At 42.2% G+C, this 14,761-nt stretch overlaps 2 protein-coding genes across 5 annotated transcripts; both read left to right on the forward strand.

Moving 5' to 3' along the window:
- Positions 1–34: 34 nt before the first annotated feature.
- si:dkey-190g11.3 (uncharacterized protein LOC567059 homolog) lies at positions 35–5,368 on the forward strand. 3 transcript variants are annotated; one of them, XM_005916114.3, is made up of 7 exons: positions 35–309; positions 2,482–2,655; positions 2,816–2,824; positions 3,360–3,464; positions 3,556–3,696; positions 3,774–3,824; positions 3,920–5,368. In XM_005916114.3, the coding sequence occupies exons 2-7, from the start codon at positions 2,488–2,490 to the stop codon at positions 4,106–4,108; spliced, it is 663 nt and encodes a 220-aa protein (XP_005916176.1). In that variant the 5' UTR covers positions 35–309; positions 2,482–2,487; the 3' UTR covers positions 4,109–5,368. The 3 variants fall into 3 exon arrangements, with proteins under 3 accessions (XP_005916176.1, XP_042074256.1, XP_005916177.1); XM_042218322.1 differs by having other exon boundaries at positions 2,819–2,824; XM_005916115.3 differs by lacking the exon at positions 2,816–2,824.
- Positions 5,369–5,723: 355 nt separating this feature from the next.
- LOC102309567 (serine/threonine-protein kinase PLK2) lies at positions 5,724–10,803 on the forward strand. Of its 2 annotated transcripts, none has more exons than XM_042218323.1 (14): positions 5,724–5,951; positions 6,061–6,168; positions 6,337–6,453; positions 6,768–6,897; positions 7,062–7,245; positions 7,462–7,660; positions 7,762–7,933; positions 8,133–8,227; positions 8,519–8,651; positions 8,813–8,893; positions 9,025–9,184; positions 9,335–9,464; positions 9,617–9,727; positions 9,894–10,803. In XM_042218323.1, the coding sequence occupies exons 1-14, from the start codon at positions 5,766–5,768 to the stop codon at positions 10,083–10,085; spliced, it is 1,998 nt and encodes a 665-aa protein (XP_042074257.1). In that variant the 5' UTR covers positions 5,724–5,765; the 3' UTR covers positions 10,086–10,803. The 2 variants fall into 2 exon arrangements, with proteins under 2 accessions (XP_042074257.1, XP_042074258.1); XM_042218324.1 differs by having other exon boundaries at positions 7,786–7,933.
- The last annotated feature ends 3,958 nt before the right edge of the window (positions 10,804–14,761 follow it).

Genomic DNA, 14,761 nt, shown 5'->3' on the forward strand with positions numbered 1-14,761 from the left:
CATTTATTTTTATATAACAGCCTTAATTAGAGGCTTTTTTACGCGTTCACACCTGAATCCTAAGTGGCTTATCTTATACTATTGCGCCATGCGATAAGCAGCACTGACCCAGGAGGCATGAAATTACCGTGGAGTACAACTCGGATTCAGTCAGAGCTCATTTGTCAGGCAGTAAGCAGACGTTTGATAGGGTGTGCGTGAAGTGCGTGAAGCGAGAGGGCGGGACATGCTGACTGAACGCTGTTTGACTGGACGATCTGTTCGTGCGTGCGTGCTGCTGAGTGCGCAGGAGACGAGGGGGAGGGTCAGGTAAGGTAGACAGACTTAACTGTCAACAATAGTTGAGTTTTTCAGGTATTGTTAGAACTTTGCACATTTCTCCAGTCCACACACACACACACACACACACACACACACACACACCGAACTGTTTGTCTGTCCTGCTGTGAGTGGGTTAACTGTGCATGCGCTTGCATCGACTTCATCCAGAATCTAAAACTCTTATAATATGTCTGCGTGTCTGAAAATAGCTCTTTCGGGATAGTTTGTACTGGTAAAACTCCTTGTTGTCGAGAATAAACAGGATTGTTCCTTCGAGTAGTTTCGGTGCATGACCTAAATGTTGTCAATATTTTTTTTTCTAGAAGGTTTGTGGGCGAGTGAAAGGTCACTGTAGCCCCACCTGCTGTCGGAAACGCTGCTCTGGTGGTGTATGCTATGTGGTGTGGAAATCAGCTTGCTTTATAGTCTTAATAGTGATAAGAGGAATTTGAAATTATTTGTTATGTTGCTTTCCTCGTGAAATACAAGAGGTCGATAGTAAGATTTAACATATATATATATATATATTATATATATATATATATATAGAGATGATGATGATATATATACACCAAATTCTTCTTAGATTGTGTGAAATATATAGTTTAAAACTTTTTTGCTTTTGCTTTTTGCTGTAAAATGCTGAATTCCGTGAATATTTTAAGGCAAACTCACACCATGATCATTTACAAACTTACATGGTAACCAGTTTCTTTAAAAAGGTGCCGATGTATATATGGAGTATTTCAGAATCCAGCAGGTAAGCTGTGTCAGAATGATGGCCACTACTGGTCTTAAGTTTTATTGTCCAATTAGAAACTGCAGTACAGAAAGGAAGTCATTTAAATTAGAATTAATTTATGAAATGGAAAATGTCGAGCCAGATAATCACAGTGAATTTATTGAAATCTGCAATTTTGTTGCCTCTAACTGCTCTGATAACCACAGTGCTGACCCAACCGGTCGCAGCAGATGGCCGCCCCTCCCTGAGCCTGGTTCTGCCGGAGGTTTCTTCCTGTTAAAAGGGAGTTTTTCCTTCCCACTGTTGCCAAAGTGCTTGCTCATAGGGGGTCATATGATTGTTGGGTTTTTCTCTGTATCTATGAAGCGCCTTGAGGCGACTTATGTTGTGATTTGGCGCTATATAAATAAAATTGAATTGAATTGAATTGAAAAGCCTCGAGCCTCTCCTCTTTTCTTTATATTTTGCTAGGAAAATGGAAAATAGACACTGCAATTTGTTGAAACGAGTGCAAACATGCATGAAAATGCAGTATATAAAGCAAAAACAGGAGTTTGTACAATTCTAATGAGCTTGAAAGTCCATGTTTGGCATGTCTTCTTTTATTTTTCAACATATACTGAACTCTTGTAGACCAGCTTTCTGGTGTTTTGATTACATAGTCTTGAAGTCTTAATAGTTTTCCAGGCTTCTTGAAACGCTCAAAGCTCTTCTTTCAATGTTCGCTGCATTTTGTTCCGTTCTCTGTCAAGATGATCCCACACTGATTAAGTAATGTTGAGGTCCGGGCTCTGAGGAAACCAATTCATGACTGATAGTGATCCACTGTGTGTCTTTTTCTATTCATGCTTGCTTTTACTTTATTAGCAGTGTGTTTGGGATCATTGTGATGCTGAAAAATAAAGCTGTCACCAATCAGATTCTTTCCAAAATGTGTTGCACGGTGGATCAAAATCTAACAGGACTTTTCTGCATTCATAATTGAATAGATTATGACACAATTCCCAGCATCACAGGCTGTAAATGCAGCTCCAAACTATGGCAGAGTTTCCACCGTGTTATTTTTTTTTAGATGGCTGTAGACACTCACTGTTCTCCTGATCTCCTCTTGTGTAATTGGTCATACCTCAGCCTTTTCTCGCTCTTTTCTTTCCTTAAGAATTTCTTCTAGACAGCCACCCTTCCACTGAGACAATTTCTGAAGGCCCAAACCACTATCACAAAAATACTTCTGAAACCCTGTATCTTTATCTATGTTTAAAATAATCAGTATTACTCAACATGAATAAATCAGTTTCCTTCTATTACAACAGCGAGTAAGTTACTCAGAATATCTCACATATAAGTAGCATTTTGTTTCATACAGGCTGCACTAATATTTCCACTTATTTGCTGTATTTTAACCCCTCCTGCCACAGTTTGCCATGGAAGACTCCATTGAAGTAATCCTGCAAAACTATAGCGGGGTCTTCCCTACCAACAGACCTCATCCCATCTTCTCAGCCTGCACAGGTGCTCTGCTTACAGGCCTGTACGGATTATGGAGCCTCTTCACCCTACCGGGCTTCCGCAAAATCCCATGGAGGCTCAAGGTACCTGAGATCGCCCTGAGATTTAGGGTTTTTATCTACCTGCTCTGACTCACATATCAAATGTTGCATGTGTGAAATCAGATCATGTAACATAACTTGCACATTAACATTGATTTGCTTGCTTTGGAGCATAAAGCTCCATGCAACAAATGTGGGAAAGAAGACAGCGGTAAGTCTAATCATGATGACCTTCTATGGAGAACTGCACCATGATCTTTTGTTAATGTGAATATGCAATAATTTAAATTGCTTTTACCAGTTTACCTCGTATAGAGGAGTGTGTGTACGCATGCGTGTGGTTTGGATTAATGACATGACTCCAGCTATAGCTCAAATAAAACATGGAGAAAAATGGTTTTGTACAATGGGCAGATTTAAAGTGTTTACCACAACTGGGAACCAGAGAGTCCTGCTGAGATTGTAATTTGGAAGATTATTGTGAAGCAGTTCCACTGACAGTGAGTGGGAGAGCTGACTCAAGGCTATAGTCACAGCAGGCTTGACTGTTGTGAAGAGAAGTACATTTAATTTGGAGCTTTAACAACAGATGGAAGCAATTTGTATTTTATTTGGGATATTTTCATGTCAATTACTTTGTAATGCATGCTGTCAGTTGTGCAATAGGGCAGTGTTGAAAAGGAGAGTCTGGAGACATCATGCCTGCCATGTGTACTGACTCACTGCATGTTTGCACTGTTGTCCAGGTGCCCTATTTGCCCTCCAGTAAAGATCAGACTGCGAACGTGATGAAGCTGCTTGAGGGTAGATCAGGTCGCTTGGCAGATCTGGGATCAGGAGATGGAAGACTGGTGAATGAGTGTACCTGTCTTAGAGAAAAAGGTATCTGTGAATATGCTGTGAGTTGAACTGTTTTGGAAACTCCTCCTGTTTGCTTGCCAGGTATTTGCAGCCTCTGCTGCTGGTTTCCAGTCCACAGGCTTTGAAATAAACTCCATTTTAGTGGCATATGCCAGGAGCAAGGCCTGCTGGACAGGAGTCCCCTCCAGACAGGCAGTCTTTGTTAAAAAAGATTTCTGGAAGGTAAGACTGTGATAGAAATATAGTCTTTTATACTTGGTGATAGCTGTAGTTTGACCATGTTTGTCTCTTGCTTTTAGACCGATTTGTCTTCATACAATAATGTGACAGCGTTCCTTGCTCCGGGAGTGGTGAGTGGGTTTTTTTTCCCGTGAAGAATGATTGTTTTCCTCTGCTTTCGGTCATCTGATGCTGTGCTAATTTGGCTCTTCTCGCTGGTTTACAGATGGAGGTGCTCGGAGAGAAGCTGTTGAAAGAGCTTTCAGATGACGCGCTTGTTATCGCTTGTCGCTTTCCTTTCCCTAACTGGCCACAGCAGTCATCCGCTGGCTTCGGACTTGATCAGACCTTTGCTTACGACATCAGCACTGTGCGCTCGTACCTTAGAAGCGAAGCAAAACCAGCAGTGCAATAAAATTACAGCACTTTCTAGAATTGTAACTCAAAACAGCACTGTACCCTCCTGGGACTTTGTTCTTGGACAGTAAGTGCAATATAATATGATAAGAATCCCAGACAAAGAGAGCATAAATTGGTAGTCTGGCAGTTATAAACACTGACCAGGAGAGATCGTTCAAAGAAGTCTTTGAACATGGAAGGACTCTGACTCGGCAGCAAAATGTCAGGATGATTTCACCTGACGCGTGTACTATTTTTTTTTTAAGTCTTTGCACTTTCAGAGCCAATGGAGTTTAAGCCATAATGCTGAAGTCCTTGTTTTAAATGTTATCATGCTTCACTATAAAGAATATGTTTGTGACTGACTGCATCTCTCCTCAAGAGCTTTCACACTGCAAGCCATTTATTTTCAGCATCAGCACCAATAAATGTCCTTCACTGGGATGCTGCAGGAGAGTCTGTGAATAGTTTTGTTTCATTTTGGTTTTGTGACACTGACATTAAATTCAAATGCTGTGGTTTCTTGTGTGTGTGTGGCTTTTCTAAAATAAATGTCTGCGGCCACAGCTGGAGGTCAGGTTTAACATTGGTTTGTTGGGTCTTTCAACACTGCACGTAGTTGTTATGGCCCGCACAGCCACGCCATAACTGCAAGTGGTAATTTGAGCCCTTTGCAATACATGGGTGCATGCACTTTGCCTGTTTGTTTACAGCGATCTGAACAACATGTGTTGGAATATTTCACTTTTAGGCAGAGAAGAGGTGAAGTTTTTGTGTCTTTCTGTTTTTGTTTCAATTCAATTCAGTTTTATTTATTTAGTTTTCACAACAACAGTCACCTCAGTAGTATTAGAAAGAAAACCCAACAGTTGTGTGAATTCTGAATTTAACAAGGAGCCACTGAAGAGAAGACTGGAATGGATACACATGAGGTTGGGTTATTCAGCCTTGCACATGGATGAATCTGGTCTTTCTACTGTCACAGGCAAATGACTCTGAAAACAACATTTTCTACATCTATCGATACAACCGCTAACCAGCTGAGTGAAGTCCCACGTGTCACTGCTCAGCTGGCATGCACTACATTGATAAACATACTGCAGGTCCCACAGGTATGTCTGAAACCCGCATTTTAATCTGAATAGTGTCCAAAATCTCCACCTGAGGGCGCTCGTGCTCCAACCTGACCTCGGTGCAGCAACCGGATGGTGTGAGCCTGAAGAGAATGCAAATGATTCTCTTCAGCATAGTGGATATGTGCAAGTATATTTTCTTAAAGGGGCTATTTATTCGATGAATTCAGATTCGATGAAATAAATACTACAGTACAGCACGTGTCTATCTTCATTGTCAAACTGTATGTATATATGAAAAATAATATATATATATATATATATATATATATATATATATATATATATATTAACATATTATATAATGCTTATTAAAAAACCAAAGTTTCGCACGCCGCTTTACATATTTCCATATCTGTGCCACCACCAACACAAACGTACATGTGAGGTAATCGATAACAGCCAGACCCCCGTTCTCTCATGCCCGTGACGTCAGAGAGAGGGCGGCAGACAGGGGGAGGGTTGAGCGCCAGAGTATAAAGACTCCTGGCCGAGCTCTCCGGGATCCATTCTGAGTTTTGTACGACAGACCCATAACTGATGGAAGTACAGAGAAGCGCCGGGCACCAACAGACAAACGGCAGCACCATGTGTGAATCCACGCAGAGGTCCTGCGAGCCTCGCCGAAAGAAAATGGATGAGCGCAGTGCACCCTCAGAAATGGCCAGGATAATCACTGATCCTGCCACGGGGAAGTGCTACTGCCGTGGAAAAGTTTTGGGAAAGGTAGCGCAAGCATTCCATCGTTTTTTCTTTTCTTTAAAAACATTTTCCCCCCTTGGGATTTACCTAACCCGAAGACAAAACATGTTAACAGTGTTGTTCCTTTTTCCAGGGAGGATTTGCTAAATGTTATGAGATGACCGACCTCTCCACCAGCAAAGTTTACGCAGCCAAAATCATCCCTCATGCGCGCGTCTCCAAACCTCACCAACGGGAAAAGGTAAGCGGCGCAACTCCGCATCCTTGAGCGCAGTGATGTTCAACTTATATATATATATATATATATATATATATATTATAAGATATAATATATATATATATTATATATAATATATTAATATATATATATATATATATTTAAGACATGTTTTGTCTTTCGTTTCGCTAGATTGACAGAGAAATTGAGCTGCACAGATTACTACACCATAAACACATCGTGCATTTTTATCACCATTTTGAGGACAAGGAGAACATCTACATCCTGCTGGAGTACTGCAGCAGGAAAGTAAGTGCTGTTTTTTCCACATGGTAAATTTGAAATGACTTTACTGCCGCCGTGTTTCTAATGTGAACAAGACCTGCATTGCACCCAAAATCCAGCGAGGCACTACTTGGTATTCAGAATGTGCCCCACTCTATAAAGAGCTTTACTGTTTTAATTAACTGTCGAAAGTAGAAAACATTTTTATGTGTTACCACGGGGTTTGAAATTAAGGGAAGTAGTCAAGTGTGATAAGCTTTTCTGCACAGAGGACAGTGCTTATATCTTGGGAAAGCTCTATAATTATTCTCATCTCTATGCTTTGTTTTTTTCCGCAGTCATTAGCCCATATCCTGAAGGTCCGCAAAGTGCTTACTGAGCCAGAGGTGCGTTATTACCTGAGACAGATTGTGTCTGGACTGAAGTACCTGCATGAACAGGAAATCCTTCACAGAGACCTGAAACTTGGTTAGTGATATTACAGTGCTGTGCATAATCTTTCATTGTGTGCAGGGAGAACATCATTCCTTGTAACTAAACCTCAGTCTGTACATCTACATTTGCTGTGCTCATGCTTTGATCCTGGGTTGAATATCAAGTGTTCATCATCTCATTCCCTTTCTTCCCGACAGGTAACTTTTTTGTGAACGAGACGATGGAGCTGAAGGTCGGGGACTTTGGTCTGGCTGCCAAGTTGGAGCCAGCAGGAAACAGGAGGAAGACGATCTGCGGGACTCCCAACTACCTGTCCCCTGAGGTTCTCAACAAGCAGGGCCACGGCTGTGAATCAGACATCTGGGCCTTGGGCTGTGTAATGTGAGTCGGATATCTATAAATTTAGCATTAGGGAACTTCAAAAGGTTTAGTAATGAATTATTAAGAAACTATCTATATTGGCATCGGGTGTCATGGACAGGCATATTCTTGTCTTACTTCTTTCACTTAGAAATATGTGATATGTGTGATAAACTACCCATGCATCTCCTATGGCATAAATAGCTCCCTCACTCAATGCCCTCTATCCTCCTCCAGGTACACTATGCTGCTGGGCAGACCTCCTTTCGAAACCACCAACCTGAAGGAGACATACAGGTGTATTAGAGAAGCCCGCTACTCCCTCCCCTCGTCCCTGTCACCACAGGCTAAGCAGCTAATCGCCAGCCTGCTTGCCAAGATGCCAGAGGACAGGCCCAACCTGGACCACATTCTGAGGCATGACTTCTTCACACAGGTTAGACACGATTGCCAACTCTATGTCACTCTATGTTGAACACTGTAAATGTCACAGCGTAGGAGTTTAACAATTACACTCCCCCCCCCACTTCCCACCAGATGACCCACTTTGGTTCTTCACAGGGCTTCAGTCCAGAACGTCTGCCTGCTAGCTGCTGCCATTCAGCACCAGATTTCCACATCTCTAGCCCTGCCAAGAGTTTCTTCAAGAAAGCTGCTGCTGCGCTGTTTGGTGGGAAGAGGGACAAGGTCAAGTACTACGAGACTCTGAGTGAGTATTGCAACAGCATTTAAGTTCTCAGTATACTACTCATCACACTAATAGTTTGTATTTGAGTCTGAATTTATGCTCGAAGCACGGGCATCATTACACCTAGCGTTAACTGAGTGTGCATGACACATTTTATCACCCTTAGGCTGGTCATGGAGGTCATCCTCTCATTTTTCTGCACTCCTTTTGTCCTTCATAGATAAGTTAACCAAAGAGGAAGAGGAGATCTACAAGTTGCAGCATGACTTGGAGAGAACTGCCATCAGCCAACAGCACAGCAAAAAGGTGTCTGAGGTAAGAACTGAAGACAGGATATTTGCAAGAGTGTGGGTGATGTTGCAGATAGATTCATCATAACGGCAGTTAAATAGATCTGAGATATCACGTTGAGGAGAATCCAGTGAGTCATTCTGGAGCTGTGCCAAAACTTTATAACGAGCACATTTTTCCCGAAGTGCTAAAAGCACTTATTTTCAACCTTTAAGCCAACCTCTTTGCATCTGTGGGTGATCACTGAGTCATAGTAGGAAGGGATGATCTAAACTCACAGATTCTAAACCCTGTCGTCACTCATTCCCACCTCAGAATGGAAGTCTACTTCCGCCATCTGCCGAGAGCCCCGTTGCCCCGGCAACAGAGAGCCAGTCCCCGACGACGCAAGACACCATCCGTCTGATCGTCAGGGGGAGTCTGGGAAGCTGCAGCAGCAGTAGTGAATGTAAGTTCACCCACACGTTTAACAGAGCGCAGACAGACTGGAATTATTTTTTGATGTATTATGGAAAAGAAATCAGTGTTACAGAGAGCTGCTGCCATAGCTAGAGTGTTTAGTACCATTGTCATGTCAAGCTGACTGAGCACCTGTTATTGCTCCAAAAGGCCTGGAAGACAGCACGACAGGGAGTGTGGCTGAGACTGTTGCAAGTGTGCTGAGGGGGTGTCTGGAGAGTATGCCTAAAGGTGAGTGAACTAACAAAGCCTTGACCTCTACATGCATGCCTTAGCTGCAATTAATAGTGCACTTAAGCTCACTGTTTCATTATACCTTTAACTGTATTCTAACCCTCCTCCTCTTTCTGTTCACCCTGCAGCCAGTGACATTCCTCAGGGCTCAACCAGCTGCAGTCTTCAATGGGTGACTAAATGGGTGGATTACTCCAACAAGTACGGTTTTGGATACCAGTTATCTGATCACACCGTGGGAGTTCTCTTCAACAATGGCACTCACATGAGCCTCCTACCCGACCGAAAGTATGTATTCTTTCTCAACGCCCTCCCTTAAATTTAAAAGTTATTAGTCACAACATTAACTTGTCTAAGCATGCTGCGGTTATCGTGTCAAATCTTTCAAAAATGTCATCTAACCGAATCTGACCTTTTTTGTTTTATTTTGGGTTTCAGGACCATCCATTACTACGCAGAGCTAGGCCAGCGCTCTGTCTTTCCCACCTGTGAGGTTCCTGAACACTTTGTCGGGCAGGTCACTGTGCTTAAGTACTTCTCCCATTACATGGAGGAAAACCTCATGGATGTAAGTAAAAAATCGTTATTCCTCCACTCCTTTATCCATTTTTTAAAAAATTGTTATGTTGCTGTTATGTTCCTTTTGTATTTCCACACCCTGTAGCCTTAGAGACGTTGCAGCTTGTCTAAACCTGATGTGCTACTCTTTTGCTTTCTCAGGGCGGGGACCTTGGCACTATAACAGACTCACACATGCCCAGACTTTACCTGCTGCAGTGGCTCAAGTCAGACCGCGCCCTCATGATGCTGTTTAATGACGGCACTTTCCAGGTAAACACACATTATCACAGGAGCATAGCTGCTGCTGGGCATGCTCAGTAGAAGCGTAGTTACAAGTGCGATGCATGGCATCAAGGAGCTTTAAACCACAAATCAAATAGACAAAAAGATTGTTCTCCAAACTTATCAGTTTTCTTGTTTGTTTTTATCTTTAAAGGTTAACTTTTACCACGATCACACCAAGATCATCCTGTGTTGCCAGAGGGACGAGTACATGCTGACATACATTAACGAAGACCGCGTCTCCAAAACCTTCAAACTCAGCTCCCTGTTGAAGTCTGGCTGCCCTACTGACCTGCGGGAGCGCATGGTGTATTCCCTCAACATGCTTCTGCAGAGATGCAGCTAAACCCACACAGAGCGTGTGCTGGACAGACGAGCAAACCTACCGAACGTGTTACTGCGGTGGAATGAGGATGCCGAAAGAATCCGTGGAAGATGAGTGGATTTCAAGAATGGATTTGAGCAGAGTAAATGAATCCAGCTGTGCGGTGTCATAATCACTCGGGCACCAGTGCGAGGTGTGGAAAAAAATAAAAAAGCAAGAGACTGAAAGACTGAGAAACTGAAATGTAGCACAATAACTGTGGATGGAAAAGGGCTGACTTGTATGTGGATTGTTGGAAGGAGAGAAAGGAGGGCGTATGTTGGTACGAATGCGATCCCCAAGTGTTTTATGGGGATGGGGAAAGAGGGATATTTGGGAAGTAGAGAGAAATGCTGGGCTGGCACCAGCTTCACTGTATAGAGTATAGCTGAATTAATCCAGAGGGAATCCATATATTGATGCTCTGAATGTCAGAGCCTGACTGTGGAATAATGTAAATGTTGTACAGCTTATGTCGCGGCCAACTCACCAGTGCAAAGGAATTACTGGCTAATATGTGAGGATGCTACAGAGTTTGGCTGTGTGTACGAGTGAGTGTGTGTCTGAGTGGGAAGGGTGTAATGTCACACTAACTTTAAAAACTGTGATTTGTTCTCTTTACTGACAGATGGGTTCAGCTTATTAAGTTGAGAACCAAAGGGGTGATATGGGGGAAGGGGGCAGGAGGAGAAAATGACGTTAAAAAACAACAACAAAAAAACAACTAAAAAACTAGTACCATACATCCTCTGAGGATCCCTTAAGAGCCATTGTCACCTGGGTAAAAAATGTCCTGCATAACTTATTGTGTAAAAAAGCGCAGTATTTATTTATTTAATAAACAAGCTTTTTCTATTAAAAAAAGAGTACTTGTCCTTTTTTTGGGGTGTGGCCACAGTCAAAGATGTTCCCAACATCAGCCAGTAGGTTGAATGTAAGCTTCACCCCACTGCCGTGCATGTGCATGGGTGAATGTGAAGTGCTGTAAATTGATTTTTAGAGCCTTGCTACGTTAAAAGACAGTATACAAGTGCAGACCTTTCACTGTTGTTATTTTCAAACTCTCTGAAGATGTTGAGATGTTTCGTGCCGTTACTCTTTCTGAGAGTGGCCTTAATAATAGATTAGGGACATGCCATGTATTAGGGTTATTCTCAAACATACTTGGGGGAGCGGGGGCTGCCCTTGTTTCATAAGAAAATAAGCGGTTCCTGTTCAGTGTGGCGAGAATTAGATTCAAGCTAATTATGCCCATATCTGTGCAGGGGCCTAGGTCAAAGCAAGTATTTTATCTTCCCTATGTTTAAACTTGCAGCAGGAAATGGGTGCAGTGAGAGAGATGGGTTGATAGAGGTTGTGTTTACAGCGCAGTTGTTTATACCGTGGTTCAAGGCCTCTCATTTGCTGAGTTTTCTTCTGCAGTGATAAATGGAAGATGGCAAAGATGAGTGACTGTGCAATATGGCTGGCCTTGTCTCAGAAACACATGGGTTTGTTGGATTGTTCAGAGGAAGAGAAAGAGAGAAGACACTGACAGTGACGTAAAGCTACGAGGCGAGACGCAAAACGAAAGAGCTGGCCCAACTATGTCAGCGATTGCATCACAGCTTTTAAGGCAAAGTGGCTTCAGTGGTTCTTGGACATCCTTTCACGTTCACTGGCTGTAACCATAGAAACAAGCCGGCACCGACCAATTTTGCTCGAGTCGGAAATCGATGAGGGCTGCGTGTAAGACACCTGCCACGGCGTCTCCTCGTTGAGAGTCAGAGCTCGTGTCATCACACAGTTGTGATAAAATTGTGTAACTTGTGTCTTTTGGTTAGGCTTTTCGCCGCTCTCTCTTTGTTCTCCACCGCGAGTATTTGATTTAGCTGTCTGCTGAGCACCTCTTCACCTTCCCAGCTTATGTAATGATGGAAGTTGAACATGGACGCTTGAGTCATCCCTTTGGATGCTATCTCAGAATATCTGTGCTCTTCAGAGTTCAATAATGAATGCCTCATGCATAAACATACCCACACAGACAGAACCAGAACAGGAAGTAGCCTGCAAGAGTTGCTCAGGAATTATTCATGACGACACCTCCGGGTCTGAGTGTGTGGTTTTTTTGACATTAATGGCCTCTGAAATGGATGCATCTGTCAGACAGAAATAGATCCCATTGTCGATGTAAAGTTTTTTTGCTCTTCAAGGGCATTTACCGCTGGTCCTAACATCTTAACATGAGTGCAGCATCTCTGTCTGATGGATACACTGGGCAGAGCTAAATTGACAACAGGATGGTAACTCTTTGCTAGCAGGGTAGAGGTAGAAGGGCACTTACTCTGAGGTTGTTTGATCGAAAACAAAGCGACAGCCCGTGGGGACAAAAAATGAAGCCAATGCAAAAGCATCTTAAATATTGAGCAGGAAATGACTTCACTTGCTGGAAAAGACATTCTGTTTAGCTCCTTTGCTGCAGTAAACACTTACATATTACGACATTGTGATTTCAAGTTATACTGACGCTTTTGAATTTAGTTATAGCACAGTAAAGTCAAAAAGGAGGCCTATGAATTTGCAGCATCGCTTGATCTCCTGGCTAGATTCACTCCTCATTCATCACAGTGAAAGAACAGTAAAAGAATTGTTTATTCACAGAAAATGTTCTTCTTCTTCTTCTTTTTTTTTACTGGGAACACATAAAAAACAAACAAACAAAAGAAGACTTATAGTATATAGTAGTGAAAAAACAAAAACTTTTCTGTCATTTACCGTTTTTTTTGTTGTTGTTTTTTTTTACTTATTACTTAATTACTTTAGTGTAGTATGAACTGCCATGGAGAAGTTCTTGGGAAAATCTGTAAACTTATTTAGATGCATTTTAAAAAGGCCAAAACATTCTTCACATTGTCCAAAGCTGTCTTTTGGGCTGGACTGGAATAGTTGCCAGGCTGATTCTGGCCCCTGGACCTTATTAAGCCTTGTCCCATCCCGAAGGGAGGGAGTGTGTAATCTGTTCCATGTGTTTGTCTATTTGCTAGCATTCTAGCATCCACAGTTTTCAAGATATCGCATTTGAATTTTGTGTGATGGTAGATGCTACTAACAACTTTTTAATATTTTGGTGGTCAAGGTCAAGGTCACATGAAATGTGAAAATCAGTAAAAACTTTATATTGCCTACATTATTTATGGATGATCTTCAAACTTCACTACACATTGACATACTATGACTTGGGCGACATGAGTAACTAGGCTAAGCCTTTGACCTTGACCTTCATTGTTAGTGCCCAAGGTCAAAGTTGACCTTGACGTTTTTTTTCTTTCAAAAAACCATATCAAGAAAAATAACAAACGAAAGAGCAAGGTGACAACTATACAGCACATGTTTTGTTTTTGTTTTTGTTTTTTTATGCCTTGTCATGTGACAATGATGCCATAACAGGCGGACATCATTGTACTAATAAAAATATCAAAGTTTTGGTAAAGCCCTTACCCTTCGTGGGGAGTTGAGCTCTCTGATTGCTCTTATTAAAGTTTAGTTAGGAGCATATCCACTTTGAAGCACAGATGCTATTTCAAATTAACTGAAACACACTACCTGCTCCAAAAAAATCCAACATGTTGACGGCCATCAAGCTAATATTGAAGGGTCAGCACGCAGAGTCCTGAAAGTGGATGATGTTATGGTGGCTAGATCATACATATAAATGATTCTGCCAGTGAGTAAGCAAATGTTACCCGACTAGCTGCATTGGCTTTTTGTGAGTAAAGCACTTAACCTTGCAGAGACCAAAAAGGAAAGCAGTGCAAGCTTATTTGATGTTCTTAGTGTCACTGCTGTTTGGAGGGAAAATGTTTAGACTTGCTAGTTTTCAGTGTCACCCACACAAAGCTGCTACTCTGCTATGTCACGTTGACGGTGGGAAAAGTCTTGTGCACGCGGGCAGGCTTAGCTCTGGAACGAGTCTAAGCTGAAATGACAAAGGCGATCTTTATACCTCAGTGTCTATGATGAAGTTCTCTGCAGGCCAAAGAATGAGTCAGTTTAGTATTAAAAGTGATGGTAGGCATATTTTGCTTGAAGAGAAAAGCACTCTTTCTTACACGTACACACTGGGATGCACTCGAGGGATTAGAAAGCCTTTGCATATGAAATGTCAATGCTCCTCCTCCTACTATGTGTACAAAAACAGATGTACTGTAGAAAGAGCTGGGATGACTGTAGCTTTGCCCATTCTCTGCTGTAGCCTACATTACTGAACAGAGCGATGAGCAATGCTCAGCAGTCATACTTGCAAAGTTGACAGCACAAACTCCAGCTAATTACTGTAATCTTATTAAGAAAATGTGCTTCCTGAGTGTGCTCAAGCATGCCAAAAATATGTGTGCACGTGACTGCTTGTCAGTATATTTGGTTTTCTTTCAGGTGTTCAAAGACGTATAATGTTCCCAGTGAGTCACCCTGCACGATGCAGTGGTCATTCAGTGGCTCAGCAGAGTGACGTTCATGTTCTCCCATCTGAATCCTATAATTTCCTACAATCAACTCTCGGAAAAGGTCTTTTACTCTGGCTGAAAATAGAACCTTCTTGAGTCTAAAACGTTCTGCTCTATTCGTGGATCACAGAGTTGTCCAGCTCAATTTCAGAGAATGTAAGAAGGATAAAGGCAGAT

Source organism: Haplochromis burtoni, unplaced genomic scaffold (assembly GCF_018398535.1).
Source record: "Haplochromis burtoni strain Fernald_Lab_line unplaced genomic scaffold, NCSU_Asbu1 Contig_18, whole genome shotgun sequence".
Classification (NCBI taxonomy): Eukaryota; Metazoa; Chordata; class Actinopteri; order Cichliformes; family Cichlidae; genus Haplochromis; species Haplochromis burtoni.

What these genes read in the sequence shown, in the direction of transcription:
- si:dkey-190g11.3 (XM_005916114.3), top strand. Translation starts at nt 2,488, where the DNA reads ATGGAAGACTCCATTGAAGTAATCCTGCAAAACTATAGCGGGGTCTTC. An exon ending in TTAAAAAAGATTTCTGGAAG is followed by an intron (nt 3,697 to 3,773) that starts GTAAGACTGTGA and finishes TCTTGCTTTTAG; the next exon opens with ACCGATTTGTCTTCATACAA. An exon ending in CGTTCCTTGCTCCGGGAGTG is followed by an intron (nt 3,825 to 3,919) that starts GTGAGTGGGTTT and finishes GCTGGTTTACAG; the next exon opens with ATGGAGGTGCTCGGAGAGAA.
- LOC102309567 (XM_042218323.1), top strand. Translation starts at nt 5,766, where the DNA reads ATGGAAGTACAGAGAAGCGCCGGGCACCAACAGACAAACGGCAGCACC. An exon ending in TCACAGAGACCTGAAACTTG is followed by an intron (nt 6,898 to 7,061) that starts GTTAGTGATATT and finishes TCTTCCCGACAG; the next exon opens with GTAACTTTTTTGTGAACGAG. An exon ending in TTAATGACGGCACTTTCCAG is followed by an intron (nt 9,728 to 9,893) that starts GTAAACACACAT and finishes TTATCTTTAAAG; the next exon opens with GTTAACTTTTACCACGATCA.